This window comes from Accipiter gentilis, chromosome 6 (genome assembly GCF_929443795.1).
Source record: "Accipiter gentilis chromosome 6, bAccGen1.1, whole genome shotgun sequence".
Taxonomy (NCBI): domain Eukaryota; kingdom Metazoa; phylum Chordata; class Aves; order Accipitriformes; family Accipitridae; genus Astur; species Astur gentilis.
Window position 1 is genome coordinate 28,493,714 of NC_064885.1, and position 15,815 is coordinate 28,509,528.

General features: G+C 37.1%; 1 protein-coding gene across 3 annotated transcripts in view; it reads right to left on the reverse strand.

Annotated features, from left to right (window-relative positions):
• Nucleotides 1–804: 804 nt before the first annotated feature.
• Nucleotides 805–15,815, reverse strand: part of PLOD2 (procollagen-lysine,2-oxoglutarate 5-dioxygenase 2) — a 72,825-nt gene continuing 57,814 nt past the window's right edge. For 2 of the 3 annotated variants that reach the window (XM_049802898.1, XM_049802896.1), the window contains 10 exons: nucleotides 12,670–12,774; nucleotides 11,435–11,560; nucleotides 10,057–10,198; nucleotides 8,791–8,853; nucleotides 7,296–7,409; nucleotides 6,832–6,897; nucleotides 5,668–5,772; nucleotides 3,455–3,601; nucleotides 3,098–3,223; nucleotides 805–2,020 (listed from right to left, as the gene is read on the reverse strand). In XM_049802898.1, the coding sequence (XP_049658855.1) occupies nucleotides 1,865–2,020; nucleotides 3,098–3,223; nucleotides 3,455–3,601; nucleotides 5,668–5,772; nucleotides 6,832–6,897; nucleotides 7,296–7,409; nucleotides 8,791–8,853; nucleotides 10,057–10,198; nucleotides 11,435–11,560; nucleotides 12,670–12,774 (1,150 nt within the window). In that variant the 3' untranslated portion in view covers nucleotides 805–1,864. The remainder of the gene's footprint in view (nucleotides 2,021–3,097; nucleotides 3,224–3,454; nucleotides 3,602–5,667; nucleotides 5,773–6,831; nucleotides 6,898–7,295; nucleotides 7,410–8,790; nucleotides 8,854–10,056; nucleotides 10,199–11,434; nucleotides 11,561–12,669; nucleotides 12,775–15,815) is intronic. The other variant, XM_049802897.1, reaches the window with a different exon arrangement.

Below are 15,815 nucleotides of genomic sequence, written 5' to 3' on the forward strand. Positions count from 1 at the left end.
GGCAAATGCTGAGAAAAGGTGATCAACAAAGGCTGCTTTCATTCTGAAAGCCTGGAGGTTTTCTTATCTGTAAAGTTTGCCTAAGCACAGGCTAGAGAGAGAGACACTCACGAAGACAGAGGTGTTCCATGTCTGGAAACAAAGTCAAGGCATATCAATCTCCAAATATTAGCCTGAAATACAGAAAAGTTGACAGTGTAAAGAGAAATCAAAAGAAAGCAAAGAACTTCCTGTGAAAAGCCATTCCTTTTCAAGCCAGCCCATTTTAGTACATAATTCAAGCTATGACATTTTTGTGTATTTGCTTCAGCATAACTAAGTACAGTTACAACCCATTCCTCAAAACAGGAGAACATGAAAATAAGCAGACAGGCTTGTTTTCAGTAGAAGAATAATCTTTGATGTCCTCTCCCAATCTTTTCAGCTCCAAATAAAGCTTCTGTTTAGGGAATGTGATATAAAGCTTCTTCAAATATTAGCAGGTAAAAAGTGAACTACTGCTTAGATCATCAAAAAACCTCTGTATAAAAAAAGGAAGGTTGGTACAGAAAACAAGAAACATCCATCCTGCTGGGGTTGTTCTGAAAGTGTAATGCAATGTTTGGTACACAGGCACCAACTCATATAAAGAAATAATTTCAATAGTAACAGAGTAAATAAGCCAAAAACTGATACTTGGAGAAACTTCCAATCTAAACGTATCTACAGTTCCTTTAAAAATATTCATCAGTAAATATAATTTCTGTAAGAACAATGGAAACATGCAAAGAAACTACCTAATACAGTCAAGTAAAAGCTGTTACATTAATTTAAAATTACCCTTTATTTTTCACAAGTTTTTCCAACATGTGCATTTTGGCACTGTAGACTTTGAGATAGTTAGCTTCAAGTTTCTTAAATTACAAACAGTAAATACAGTAGGAATATTTTAAACTGATTTCTTTAAAATAAACAGCAAGTTAAGACCCTTAGCTGTAAAAGAGAGACTGCCACCATTTCATTTTCCTGATACAAAATTCAAGTAATTTTAAGTAAGAGTAGAAAATTGTCTTTATAAAACATCCTATTATTAAAATTTACCAGCGTTCTGAAAATAAACATCAAATTTCCAGTATCAATTCGGTGCAATTACACATTTGGAAAAATAACTCATTTTAAATGAAGGTCACTTGGTGAAGAAAATTAAGTTTTCACCAGGATGAGTTCTCAAAACAAATGATAAACCATTTTTTCTTAGCTAAATTATTCAACCCTCGCTCCATCTCTACATTTAATTTGTTTTTACTTCTAAAGGTGTACATTTCAGCATTGAAAATGAATTAAGAAAACAGGCTACTGAGATGTTTTCCCTTCAGTATATACCAGTATACGGAATTATTTCTTATCCCCAACAACTGTATACAAGATTCACTTCATTTTGTTTTTATGCTGTGGGTTTTAATTGGTTGGTACCAAATATACACACCACAAAAACTTTAGCTGTGTCACTTTACTGAATGAAAACCACAATAAATTTTTCAGATAATTTTCTGTCTAGGGTTGTTTGGGTTTTTCTCAATAAAAGAACTGATTCATTACAAAATGCTTTTCCATTTTCCCTCCTTACATACCCTTTAAGACAGCAGAATGGAAAAACAAGCAGGACATGTCTACTTTGTGACTCAAGGCTCAGAGCAGATATTGAGAAATCTTCAACAATTTCAGAACATTTTCTTTCTTTCATTCTTTTAGCCCAAAATAACTTTGCTGTCTAGGAACAGTAACTTAGAGTTTCTTTTATCACCATCTTCCAAAAGAAATCTATAAATAAGTGTTTATGTAAAGAATCAAACACTGCTGCTGGGGGGGTGGGGGGGGTGGGGGATTAAGGATCAATAAATGATACTGCAATGTATCTTGTGCCATTCAAGATAGGAAGTCCTTCATGTAAATGAGTAAGTCTTCCTGGGTGCATAAAACTCCATCCTTTCCTGGGAGACTCAATGGAGCAGTTGTACCTAAGAAATTTACATCCTCCTCCCTGTAGTAAAAACACAAACAAAACAAAACCCCAAACATTTACCTTGTGTTTTAATAGAGTAAGTTCCTTTTTATTTATTCACAACTTAAAATATTTTGCTATTATTAATAGGCAGTTAACAATATTTTTTTTTTCTTTTTTACTATCCCTACTAACAAGGTTATTTAAATGACACCATCTTCAGAGGAATACATAACAGACATGCCTTTGCAGTTAAAGATTTCCGCTTGCTTTGCTTTAGCATTCCCTGGATAACAAGTCATTCAAGCAGCAACTCTGACAAACACACCTTCAATAACTTTACTGTAAATGATATCAGAAAGAAGCAAATCATGTTCACAGGCCTTGTTCCAGGACTGCATCCCTATTCAGGGTAGCATTTAAACAAGTCTTAAATAAATTAATCAATGTTGCTTTCAAACTGAAGGTGTGTTTTCTAAAGTAGTAAGTTTGACAAACACATTGTGTTAAGTAGGACTGTGAATAATACAGGTTTATAAATGTAACAGGTTAAGTTTCTCTACTAGTCAAAGCTGGATATTACTGCCACTGCCCTCCCTATCTCCATACTCTAGGGACTGTTTTATTTGAATCAAAATCAGAGTAGAAAAAAATTTATCACAGAAAAAAACCCCAGGAATAACAGTTGAAAGTTTTCATTCTGTGGCTGATCTAAAAAAAGAGTCATTAAAAAAGTTGTAAAGAAAAAAAGCCATTTGAGTCAACTTAGGACTATTTTCAGTATTTTGAAAAATTGGTTTTCACTGTCCAGAAATGAAGCATTTCAGAAATGTTAAAAATTAAATGGCTAACATCTCCAAAGTTTTTCTTTAAACCCCTTCTCCTCCACCATCTGAAACCATTTTGACCAATTCAGCCTGACTGCATCAACAGTTCTGGATCCTGCAACTGAGCAAATTTAGTAGTTGTCAAAAATACCAGTGAATAATATAGCTCAATTTATGGCACACATCTTTTCAACATGGTGTTTAAGTACATCCATTCGGGCTCTAGTTCGGAGATTACATTTGACACTCAAAGGACAACATTTTTTAAGTCAGTAAATTGTCAACTTACTTGAAAGTCCTCTCCTACTTTGTTGAGAGCGATGTTGATTGTGAACGTAGAGGAGTCATGATGAGGTCTGAGTGACCGTTGTCTGTCCGGGCTATATTTTACAACAAAATTCAATAAAGCATACCCCTGAAACAAAATATACAGTTAGACTTCCACATGTGAACTTCCAAGTCACACATAGGGTTCTTGGGGGTTTTTTGTGCTTAAATCTCAGTTAACAGCTCAACAACATTCATCTATAACTGCTGCTACATCATGTGTAAACTCCCCAGCCAAACCAAATAGGGTATATTCAATAAAATACTTAGAATTAGTCATGCCATGCAGTAATTATCTGCAGAAGTTTTAAACCCATACCTTAGTATAATAGCCAGCAAACACTTTTAGCGTTACTGGGGCAATGAACTCTCTTATGAAATGCAGCCATTCATTATCCAGTCCGATCTGCTTCATATGAATATCATCAGTTGGGACATTTTCATAACCTCCAGAAATACGGCTGTCCTAATGAAAACACCATAAATAGCCTTGAAATATGGACATGAAATGTTTCTGGCACTTCTACAAATATTTATCTGAAGTTTGCAGAACCACAAAACTGCAACAAAGCAATACTTTAGTGGGCATACATGAGCTTGCCGTACAGGAATTTCACAGCTAACTGCTGTGGAAAAAAAAAATGCTGAGCTATCAATGAGCAAAAATTGGAAATTTTTTAAAGGTGAGTCAATATTTGGCTGTGTTGCCGACAAATAAGGGCTTACTGGGGTAAGGGTTTTATTTATTGAGATGTAGATGCAACTGAAGTTATATCAGATGAAGAGAGTACATGCCTCAACTTGACATGGTAATAAATGTTGAAATAACTTGAAGATAAAAGTATGTTAAAAACAAAAAAGAAAAACAAACACCTTTCTGAAGGCTCCTCCCTGCAGTAAAATAACGACTGTAATTTATCTTTTTCCAAGGTACCATGTTTGTGAATGTGGCAAACATTCCTCCAATTTTGGTAGTTAGTGAGTACCTTAAACTTTCTGCAAATACAAAAGCTCATAAGATTTGTGAGTAACTGCTATAGAGGGACAAGTCTGACAAATTACTACTTAAGAGGTAAATGAGTAAAACTTCTCTGAAGTTATCAACAGCTATCCAAGATCAGCCCTGGATAACTGTCAGATAACTACTACAGCAACTCCACGCACCACTGTTAGTGTCTGAATTTGCTAGTCCAAGGTTTGTGTTGGATTTGTGTGGCAAGGTTTTGGTAGTGGGGGAACTACAGGGGTGGCTTCTGTAAGAAGCTGCTGGAAGCTTCCCCCATGTCCGACAGAGCCAATGCCAGCCAGCTCCGAGATGGTCCTGCTGCTGGTCAAGGCCGAGTCCATCAGCAATGGTGGCAGCACCTCTAGGATAACAGATTTAAGAAGGGGGGGGGGGGGGGACGGGACACCAACTGCACAACGGCAGCTAGAGAGAGGAGTGAGAACATAAGAGAAACAACCCTGCAGACCCCCAGGTCAGTGAAGAAGGAGGGGGAGGAGATGCTCCAGGCACCGGAGCAGAGATTCCCCTGCAGCCCGTGGTGAAGACCCTGGTGAGGCAGGCTGTCCCCCTGCAGCCCAGGGAGGTCCACGGTGGAGCAGATCTCCACCTGCAGCCCAGGGAGGACCCCACGCCGGAGCAGGGGGATGCCCGAAGGAGGCTGTGACCCTGTGGGAAGCCCACGCTGGAGCAGGCTCCTGGCAGGACCTGTGGATCTGTGGAGAGGAGCCCACGCTGGAGCAGGTTTGCTGGCAGGACTTGTGACCCTGCAGGGGACGCATGCCAGAGCAGTGTGCTCCCGAAGGACTGCAGCCCGTGGAAGGGACCCACGCTGGAGCAGTTCGTGAAGAACTGCAGCCCGTGGGAAGGACCCACATTGGAGAAGTTAATGGAGGACTGTCTCCTGTGGGAGGGACCCCACGCGGGAGCAGGGGAAGAGTGTGATGGGTCCTGCCCCTGAGGAGGAAGGAGCGGCAGAGACAACGTGTGACAAACCGACCTGAACCCCCATTCCCTGTCCCCCTGTGCTGCTGCGGCAAGGAGGCAGAGAAAATCAGAAGTAAAGTTAAGCCCGGGAAGAAGGGAGGGGTGCGGGGAAGGTGTTTTAAGATTTGGTTTTATTTCTTATTATCCATTATGATTTGGTTGGTAATAAATTAAACTAATTTCTCCAAGTTGAGTTTGTTTTGCCCATGACAGTAGTTAGTGAGTGATCTCTCCCTGTCCTTATCTCAACCCAGAAGCCTTTTGTTACATTTCCTCTCCTTTATCCAGCTGAGGGGGGAGTGATAGAGCAGCTTTGGCGGGCAGCTGGCATCCAGCCAGGGCCCACCCACCACAAGTTAATTGAGGAATATCTCTAAATCTACTGAACAAACTACATGGTAGAATAAACTAAGCATTTTATACCACGAAGCAGATGTCTCAGGTCATCAGCAATTGTTGAAGTGTTTGTTGCAGTACACTGTGACTTATTATTATTAAGGTACTCACTCATTAAGGTCATGTTTATATAGGCTGACACTTACTTGGTGTTTTCCACCAGACCATTGTCCAAAATGTTCCATTTCTTCGACCAATTCATCACAGGCAGTGTCAGAAAATATAGGAAACCAAAACACATCTGGACATGGCTATGAAAGCAAAAAAAAATAAATTTAAAAACTACATCACTTTCAGTGGAGTTAAGCTATCTTTTATTTTCAACTGCTAAGAAAGGACATCTTCACTTTTCTAGGTCACTAAAGAAAATCAGTTGTTCTCATCTGAGCCATAATTCAGATACAGTTAAATAATTAAGTTTTGTCTTGATCCACAAGCACATTCTCACAGAATGAAGCAAAAACTACAAGCTACCTTGTAAGCCATGACACAGCATTAACAACCACATCAGTGTACCCACACATTCTGTGCCCTGGTTGCTCTAAATAACAACCCTGATCTTCTACATTACAAGCTATTAAGAAAACCAGTTTAAAACTTAACATTTTTTTAAACACAAAAACAATTTATCCCAGCTTCTTAGGGAAGCAAAGTTCATTATCACTGTCCCTAACTGTCACAGAACCAATCATCCAACACTGGTACAACAATTACCATCTTAGAAGTGCTATGTCCAGATCAGTTGCATGAAAGCAAGCCACCAGGCAGATATACACACACACAAAAAAAAAACCAAAACAACAACAAAAAAAAAAACCACCAAAAAAACCCAACAACAACCACCACAAAACCAAAAAAACCCCAAACAAAAAAGACCTCTTTGCATCCAGCAAAAGGCTTTGCCTTGGATTCATGGTTGTCAGACCTTAGGAATCCATAGGGAAAGGCACACCAGAAAGAAAGTGTCTAGATAAGCTTGCCTTTACTAGATACCAGAAAATACAGACATCTGCTAGAGAAATTCTATTTGGCCTTCTGCCAGTGTTACTAGCTAGTTCAAATAAATAAGTTAAATACATCTGTATTCTGGAGAAGGCAATTACTTGGACAACTACATTATTCTGAGCAGTCTAGCAATTATTTTTTCGACTCCTCTCATCTAGTTTTCAAAATGACAAAAATTCAGTTCTGACCCAAAACAAAGAGCTATTCAGTCAGAGACCAAAACAGCATTTGCATGGAAATAGTTACTGTATGCAAATTTATTATCAGTCGGTCCCACAAGTTTTAAGAAAACTACTTATACCCACCTGTTCTACTATATTATCAGTGAAGATCTTTGAGTAGTTGGGATTTATATAGGTTTCCTTCCAGTCCTAAAACCCATGATTTTAAGACATTAAAACAGAACAAATGAATTTATAAGTGACAAAGAATAATTTATATTCTATTCATTTGATCTACTCAAAGCATTGGAAACAATTAAACAATTTCTTATACCCATAAATGAACTGGTTCTCATCATGCCCAAAATCATGAAACCTGTTACATCAGGGCCATATCTCCACCTTCTTACTTTGGTCATCAGTTGGCTTGTTGATATGATATATTGTCATTTGCTTAAATGGGTGGTAGAGAACACCTTTTAGTATACAACCAATATTTAGTGCATAATAAACAAATGTTCTCCATGCAAAGTCTTTAAATCCCAAGTCCTTTACAATAAACTTCACAATTTTCCAAATAAAATAATCATCAATAATCAGTTGCATACCACAGGATTTTCAAATATCTGCCAGAGGTCATTGTTGTAGTGGGAGGTATTGTAATTGGCTGTAGAAATAAGTCTTCCAAATTCATGTCTGTTGGTAATGTACATGAAAACACCCTATAGCAAGTAGAGAAAATGTCATTAGCAAAACTGTCCATCTTAGCAAAAATGTTTTTAAAAAGTCTGTTTGTCTATGCCTGCACTTTCATAAAATATATCACACACTTGTACATACATATTATACACATACTGTTCATTTAGCATCTTTACTTTTCAAACGGTCGATTCTAATCACCAACTAGTGTTCATAATTTCTTGTTTACAAGCATTTGTTTGAATTTATTTTCTAAACACATTAAACCAAAACATGTATTGTTCATAACGTAAACCCCCATACAGTTATAGAAAGGAAAAAAAACAGAGAAGCAATTGGTTGATTTGTTTTCCAGAAAACCTAAGCAGACACACCGGAAGCATCTATTCTCAAACTGAAAATACTCACACAAGAAAACCAACATCTAGGGCTTAGTTTCTGATTAAAAACTGAAAGAATAAGCTAATAATAAAAAGGGCTAATGGAAGTCAGAACAAGAAACTTATTTCAGAGTATTCACTACATGATCCTTCTGGTGAATTGGCCTGAAATAAAAAGATATTGGCAAATACAGCATATAAGAATATTCAGATCAGGATACAAAACAGCTGAGCACTTTGCAGTATGTTCACCTATGCAAACATTGCAGAATATGTGCAAGATGTCAAGTGTGGTAACATACAGCTTTATTATCAAGCTATTAACAGAAGATATTAACAAAACTCTCCTGATTAGAAATAGTAGCAGAAAATAGGCTTTTTTAAAAGAGACTTAGGTTCTGTGGGGTTTTTTTTAGTTTACTGTTTTTCAGACTAAAACTTCATTTCTGAAGTGTTTGTGACTTTTGGATTTGCAGCAGATGAAGACATTACCATTTGGATACTTTGGTATTTCTGTCTATGTTTTTGTCTGAAAAAGTTAAACTGTTAGAAAGATAATGATTACGTTAAACACATGCCCAGTTCTGGGCACTTACCAAATCATGAAATAGCTGCAGCAGGGAGAATAAGGAGGGTCTGGGTCAAGAAAAACAGCTTAAAGTGACACCAATTTCACCACTGCCCTGTGTAGTCACTGAGGGGTCCTGGCAGACCTGCTAGCAATTTGAGCTTTAGTCCCTTCCTAGGGCTGCTGAATCAACTTAAGCTATGGAAGCACAGCTTCAGCACACCTTGACCTCAGAAGCACCGAGAAACCCCCTGAAGAAACAACGAGCATCTCTAAGATGCTTTGAGCTGGTTGTGAAGAACCTCTCCCTGGCAAAAACGTGAACCTTAGAAGACTGAAGAGAAAGCTGGAGCAGTATTTCGTTACAGTAGTGGACAGAGGAGAAGTATCTTCCTGTGGTAGAATAATACTGCACGTAATAGTAACTAATGAATAAAAAAAAAAATAAAGCAACACCTTTGGGGGTCTGAGCATATGGAATGTTTCCGAAGAAGGGGAGTCTTTTTCCCTTTGTAAAGTCTAAAATGAAGGAGAATCATCACATCAGTTTTCTGATACATAATCTCTTTCTCTTTTTCCGACTACTATTAGGTTTCCACAGTTACATTAGGGAAATGGCAGCCTTTGATCAAAAGCTGATACGCCTTTACAGACAACATGCATCTCCAAGCAAAGCTCATAATACACATGTCAAAGCTGTCTCCACCAGCCCCTTCTTATCTGCTGCAATACAAAAACAAGCATGTACCAGACCATCGTACAGCACAGACTGAGAAAGAGGAAAAGAGAAAGCAATTTTCTGATGAGCCAGTCAGATTAGTTTAATGAGCGCATGGGAAGCACAGGTTTGCAACAACTGATGCTGAGAAGGTTTGAATACAACAGAATCGGATGGGGATGTTCTGAAGAATCATAACAAACAAAGGAGATCATGCCTTGTTATGAGGGAATAAAAAAAATTAATACTTGCCAACTTTTCTTGTTCAATTCAGCAAAATTATTTTTCAATGCTATAGTGTCTGGAAATAGGTCTGGTTTAGGTCTTATTTGTTTCTGTGCTGAAACTAGTGTAAATATCAGTAGAAATGTGGATTTACATATTCATAATTTTACAGTACAAGTAAGTTCTCTCTTATTACTTACAGCTTAATGCAAGTAACAAATTTCTGATACAGTTTTAATCTATCTGGAAAAATTAATGAGTAATTCATGCTCCCTAAGAAGATTCCTACCATTTCATAAATCTCTTAGGCTTTTTATATCAACACTGCCCATCATTAGTTTAAATATGTATCTACTTAAATATAAAATTGCAAAATATTCCAACTTGGTCTGCTACAAGTTTCACACTGTATAAAAACGTGCATAATAGAGATGCTCTAAATGCATTGATAATTTTGAAGTCATACACAGCAGAGAAGTTGAGCCCTCTTTCATCTGCTGAGATCGCGCCAACGAGGAAAGTATTTTAACCTCAATAGGAATTTTCAGTGAATTTAAGTAAAAACTATCATGCAGCCAGTGCACCAGTGCACTGGCCTTGCAAAAACCTCTGTTCTCAGCAATTTAAAGAAGTATCCCTAAAGTGTTCTATGTCACAAAAATTGGCCAGTACTTTGAATTAAATTAAAAATATAATATCCAAGATCAATCAAGTGAAGCAGTCAAGTGTAGCAGGACACAGTGTTTATTTAAAAGCAAGCAGCTATAGATACACCTTACCATTTCCCTGGCGTTCCTGCAGAGAGCCATATCAGGATCCAACTTATCACGCATAAAGTAGTTCTTTTCCTTCATCTCTGACCTGAGAGTTTGTCCCTTAATTAAGTATATATTAGCCATATAAGGAATATTCCATACTCCTCTGGAAAAAAAAAAAAAAAAAAAAAAAAAAAAAGAGACAAACCAAAAAAAAAACCAAATGCAAATAGTTTAAGGCTATGAAAACTAATTTGTTGCCTATTCTATCACATCAGGGTCTCTGTATTTGCTGACAAGACTAAGTAAGTTTCAAGGACATGAAGGTGAAAGGTTCCCAAGACATTTGAAAAACTACAGCTGGACATTGTGGACATCTCAAATGTAGGCGTAGGCAGTAATTCAACTTTTATGAAGTATTTTTCTAAAAAATAGAAAGGTCAAAGTCTCTAGAGTTTTAACTACAAATGTACTTCATGTTTCCATAGTTAAGGCAATCAGTCAAACTCTTTTATAATATTATTCTACACTACCAGATGGAGAAAGTAATTCTACAACAGATTTTTAAATGAGTTTAAAGACTTCACTGAGGCTTCACACAGCTGGTCTGACCTCTTCACACAAATACCCAAGGACCACAGCAGGCCATGTATTTATGCGAGTTGGGCCAACATCAACAAAAAAGCATTGCTGTCACAATGCTCGCTCTGCAGATTTTCTCCCTCCCACTGCCACGAGCACATCTTTCAGTGCGACTGAAAACGAGCCAGTCCTATCCAAGCAGTCAATCTGTTTCAGACCTTTTTGTTCTTCCACGGCAATGAAAAGGCATCATTGCATGGAAGAGTCAAGCTTAGAACAACTTACACCACATTCATTTGGGGGAAGGATAAACCCAAAAGGCTGTGACGAAAGTATTTCTCAAGAGCTGCTTAAGATATATCTGACATAATATACAGGAAGAAACACGTGAAGAAATTATAGCTGTTCAGCTGATAAAACATTTGCCCCAAAGAGATGAAGAAGTCATTTGATGAATGCAACAATTACTTCTTTTGACTGAGGTTGCTGGGATACAGTTTTGGGTTTGCTATTTGTTTGTCTTGCCATTTTCTGTATTATGCACTGCTAGAGCAACCAGAGACTATCAGACAGGTACTGGTAATGACTATGTCCGCTAATACCAGATCATTGCATTAAACACTTTGCTTTTTTATTGAAGCTGTGAACGGGAAAAAACAAATGGGAAAACAAATGGATTTCTGTGAAATAGAAACAGCTACACAATATAACTAACCTAAGCTCTTCAGGAATAATACCATATTGCATGAAAATGTAAGAATATGTTGCTAATAACCATACTGGGTGCCTTGACTTTAAAAATTAGCTTACAATTACTTACACTCTGTTCCCTTGGACAATATCAACATAATCTTCTGATCGAGCATAATAGCCATCTGGGCTCAAAGCACCCCAGAAATTGGACCAAAGCTTCCCATGACGAGTTACAAGTGGAGCAATTATCTTTCTGTGAAGTGACATATCGAACAAAAAACCACAAACTGTTATACATAGACTATATGTCAAAATATACCAGCTTTACACAGTTTGGAGTAAAGCATAGTTAAAACACCAATGACTGTCAAATTTTGGAATGGCAATTCTGAACTTAAGCTGGAAGAAACAGCATCCAAGCACCCACTGCCCAGAAACAACATTAGCGTAACAGAAGCAAGGATTCTTATAAATCAGAGGTGGCTTGATTTTCAGTCAAGCAAAAAAATACTGCCCGTAGCATAATGAGAAAAAGCATCACAAAGTTAAAGACATGAAAATAAAAATAAAACACAGTGAGACTTGGCTTACCCAAAATTTAATAGAGTCAAAAGGGGAAATATAAGTTGACCAGAATAAAAAGAATAAAATGGCACTTTGTTTCAGAGGGTGCCTAATGGTAGATATGTTTTGCAAAGCTTCTGTTTCTTCCACCTAGTGTACTTGGCTTTTAGCCCCTTTCTACAACACTATTACAAGGAAGATAATGCAAAGGACTGGCAGCCACATCTTTACTTAAGCTCCATCCCTTCTCACTAGTAGGTCAAACTAGACATTGATAATTTATCTTTCTGTGATACACCTGAGATTCTCAGATTTGTTATGAACAATGAAACACTACCTACCTAACATGGGAATTTACAAATTGTCAGGAGTGAAGTGCACAGCATTCACAGTGGGCCCAGTCTGCTGAAAGCTGCTGCTTATAAAGTCACAACTTTGTATAACTTAAGAGATCATACTAATACAAGGAGAAACTGTTCATTACAGCTGCTTCATCTCCAATACCTTTCCACTATTTTATTGCACCTATGATTTAAAAAGAAAGTAATAATAGTGCAATACCAAAGTAGTAAACTCTAGGGAGTTTTTCTTTGGTTTTGTTTTGGGGTTTTTTTTGTTGTTGTTCTTTGAGGTTGGTTTTTTTAAAATTTTGTGTGACCAACTTTGAAATCATTAGTCAGGGAAATCTTAATTCATTTCATAAAACCTGCTTACACCATACCATTCTCTTCAGAGATGGGCCCCAATGAATCCTTCCAAGATAGAGGAAATTCTATAAAATCAAGAGATATACTACACCTGTTCTGTTCTATCAGTATTCTTAAAGTTTTTGGGTTTGTCAGCACGACATCTGCATCTATGCTGAAGTAATATTCACATGCTTTATCCTGGCGACAAAGGTCCCTAAAAAGACAAAAAGGAATGGTTAACTCAGGCACGTCTAGAAAAGATTCACAAACAACAAAAAAACACCCTCAAAAAACCCAAACCACAACCAAGTGCTCTGTTCACGCATTGCATTAAAGGTCCTCTGCAGCGTAGTACTATAAAAGAAAGGTGTCTTTAGTTTACAGTACTGTGATAAACTACAAGAAGATTTAAAAACATGGATCAGAAGCCTTATATTTTTCTTTTAATAAACTAAGTGATCTCTAACCTTTACCAAGTACCGTAAGAGCTACTATGTGCTATCCTAATGGAACACACGGGAGTTGGGGGGATGGCAGTGGAAATCAAGCCACTGATTTATATAGCTGGATATCAGTACAGTCACTTAATAGTGAAGTATGAGCTTATTAAGTAAGCTTCTTTAGTAAGTGACTGCATATGTTTGTAATACCGTCTTTGGGCAAAGGTGCTACAGATGTGATCTGCTGATCTGAACAGTAATTGAAACCTTATGGAGAGTACAAGACAAAAAGTATTAAGAAATATATATTTAAAGACCTTTTCTTAGTCTTTTTGTGACTTACAGGAATAAAACAGTTGGTAAAGAGAAATGTAAAACAATTGAACAGGCAGTGAATGGGAATTAGAAAAAGGAATTTCATTTGTCCCATACACTATTTCTATCAGTTGTGATTTTGATCTCAGGAGAATAAATTATTTGCATAGATAACCACACCTTCAAGAGAAAGCTTCCACCAAGCAGAAGAGACATTCTACTATAAATATAAAAGGAAGATTCACAGACTACATTTGTCTGTTTCTGGCAGCGTATACTTGCTAGGCCAAGATCCAGTATAGTGAATTCAGCTTTCCTATGCCAACAGAATAGTCGGAGATTCTGTAAAACTATACTTGATTTACTATAAAGTGGAACAATGTCCTCAAGTCACACTACAGCAGTAGCTTTCTATAATGCAGGTGGTATCATTGATTTTGTCTATTTTCCCCACTATTATTGACAGCACTTGCATTAATTCCATCATAACAGCTTGAAACATTATTCTACTTTCTTGCTTTAAAATGTCTACAAACACTGCTTTAGTTTGAGTTCCACTTGATTTGATTGTTTGTGACTGCTTTCTGCGAAGGAAAAGATCTCTGTCGCTTCAGAAAACCTGATAAATGGTGGATGTGACAGGCTACATACAAGTCAAGGCAACTGCTGGCATGGCTTCCCACCTCCTCCGCCGCCATCCCCCTCCACTACCTAACACAGCACCTCAGTCAGCATTTAGTCTGTCTCCCGTAAGGTTTACTACTTATCAACACCTTTTGAGTCTTTTCATTCAAACTTTCTTCCGCTCAGAGGACTTCAGATGTACAACTTTGTTGGGATCAGAGTAGAAGGTAGAGCTTTTTTTTATTCCATAAATCTAAGCAATCCTTCCTCTTCCAACTGGACCACTAAAGATGTAGTAATGATTTCAGGAAAATTTTTAAAATACCAAAATGACAGAAATGGTCTTCCCACTACTGCTGAAGTCACCATATTTGGACACACAACCATAATTTAAATCTTTGGTCGGTCTCTGGTTTTGCCTTCACTGACATCTCTTTCACTGACAGTTTTCTATCTTATGTATGCATGGTTTTATGATAGCAATTCCTTAATCAGCACTATCTCACAGAACTGCCCCAATTGAAAGGAGCAGGTTTTATTCTGGCCATAAAACAGTCCAGCAATTAAGTCTTTATTGCATTTTCCATTACTAACCTACTCTGTTCAAAGCTTTACAACTACTGAATGCAATTCATATGTTGCTCTACCATTAGCATAATTACAATTATTAATAGTAACTTGACTTTTATATTGCACTTGACATTAGATGTTAAATTTCTTCCGAAAACATTCAGCTCCTTTATCCTCATCCTACTAATGAGGAAACTAAACCTGAGACACCAACAGACTCAGTGCCAGTCCAGGGTTCCAGCCAGCCACAACATGGGCCATCACCTCCCTAAAAACAGCTAAACCTTTTTCTGCTAACAAAAATATGAATTAAATTAGTGTATTTAATTATGAAAATGTGAAAAAACAAATGGAACAGATTTATATTTAGTTGTAGGCAAACATGACTGGAAAATTGATTACATAATTTCAAAATGTATGGTCCATCAACTTTTTCTTTTTTGTCTCCCCCCCCCCCCCAAATCCAGAGCCAGAGAATTCTATTAAAACTGGTCCAATGTGTTTAGTGTTGAAAATCCTTCTTTTCTTCATTCACATAGTAATCCAAAACACAAAATACTAAATTAAAAGTTTTGGTCTAAGTCACGCACGCTCATTCAATGATGTATCGAGAACTCTTTGAAAGCATTACTGCCTTAAATAGTCTAGAAGTTCAGCTAGTGTAAATCACCTACAATGTGAAACCTCTAACTTCAACCTCTGTAACCAAGATTATTAAATATATGCATTTATATTATACGTATTATGTATATATGTATTATATGTATTTAGTATATGTGCGTATATACAGATATAACAATGCCAAAAATCAAGGCTATTATTGTGACAGTACTTTGACTCGGGTTTTTTCCCCCTATTTCTTTCTATAGGGCATTGAAGACTGGATCACCAGATGGCAAAACTTTATGTTTAAAGCATAATTCTCCTTGCATTTCCACATAAAAGCACCATGTCAAATGTGAAGTATGTTTTGCCTTTGCACTTTAACATCACTAACAAAAATCTCCACAAAACATTTCAGGTTTCAGATACATAGAAAAAGAGTTGTAAAAGTTTCTGTCAAAATTAATAAAGCGAGCCTACTCTTAAGAAATTCATGCATCTTCTCTTTGGGGTTTGAATGTTGCCAAGTAGCTTTCCCAAGGAAATAAAAGTAATCCTGGATATTCTCATGCTTTAAAGTATTACCTTCTTACAGTATACGCTAACCTCTCCAGATGTAGAAATCCCACATTATATGTGAAACTATTTATTATGTATATCCAGGCCACAGCAATGAACAAGTGGAAAGTGCCTTCTAGCAATA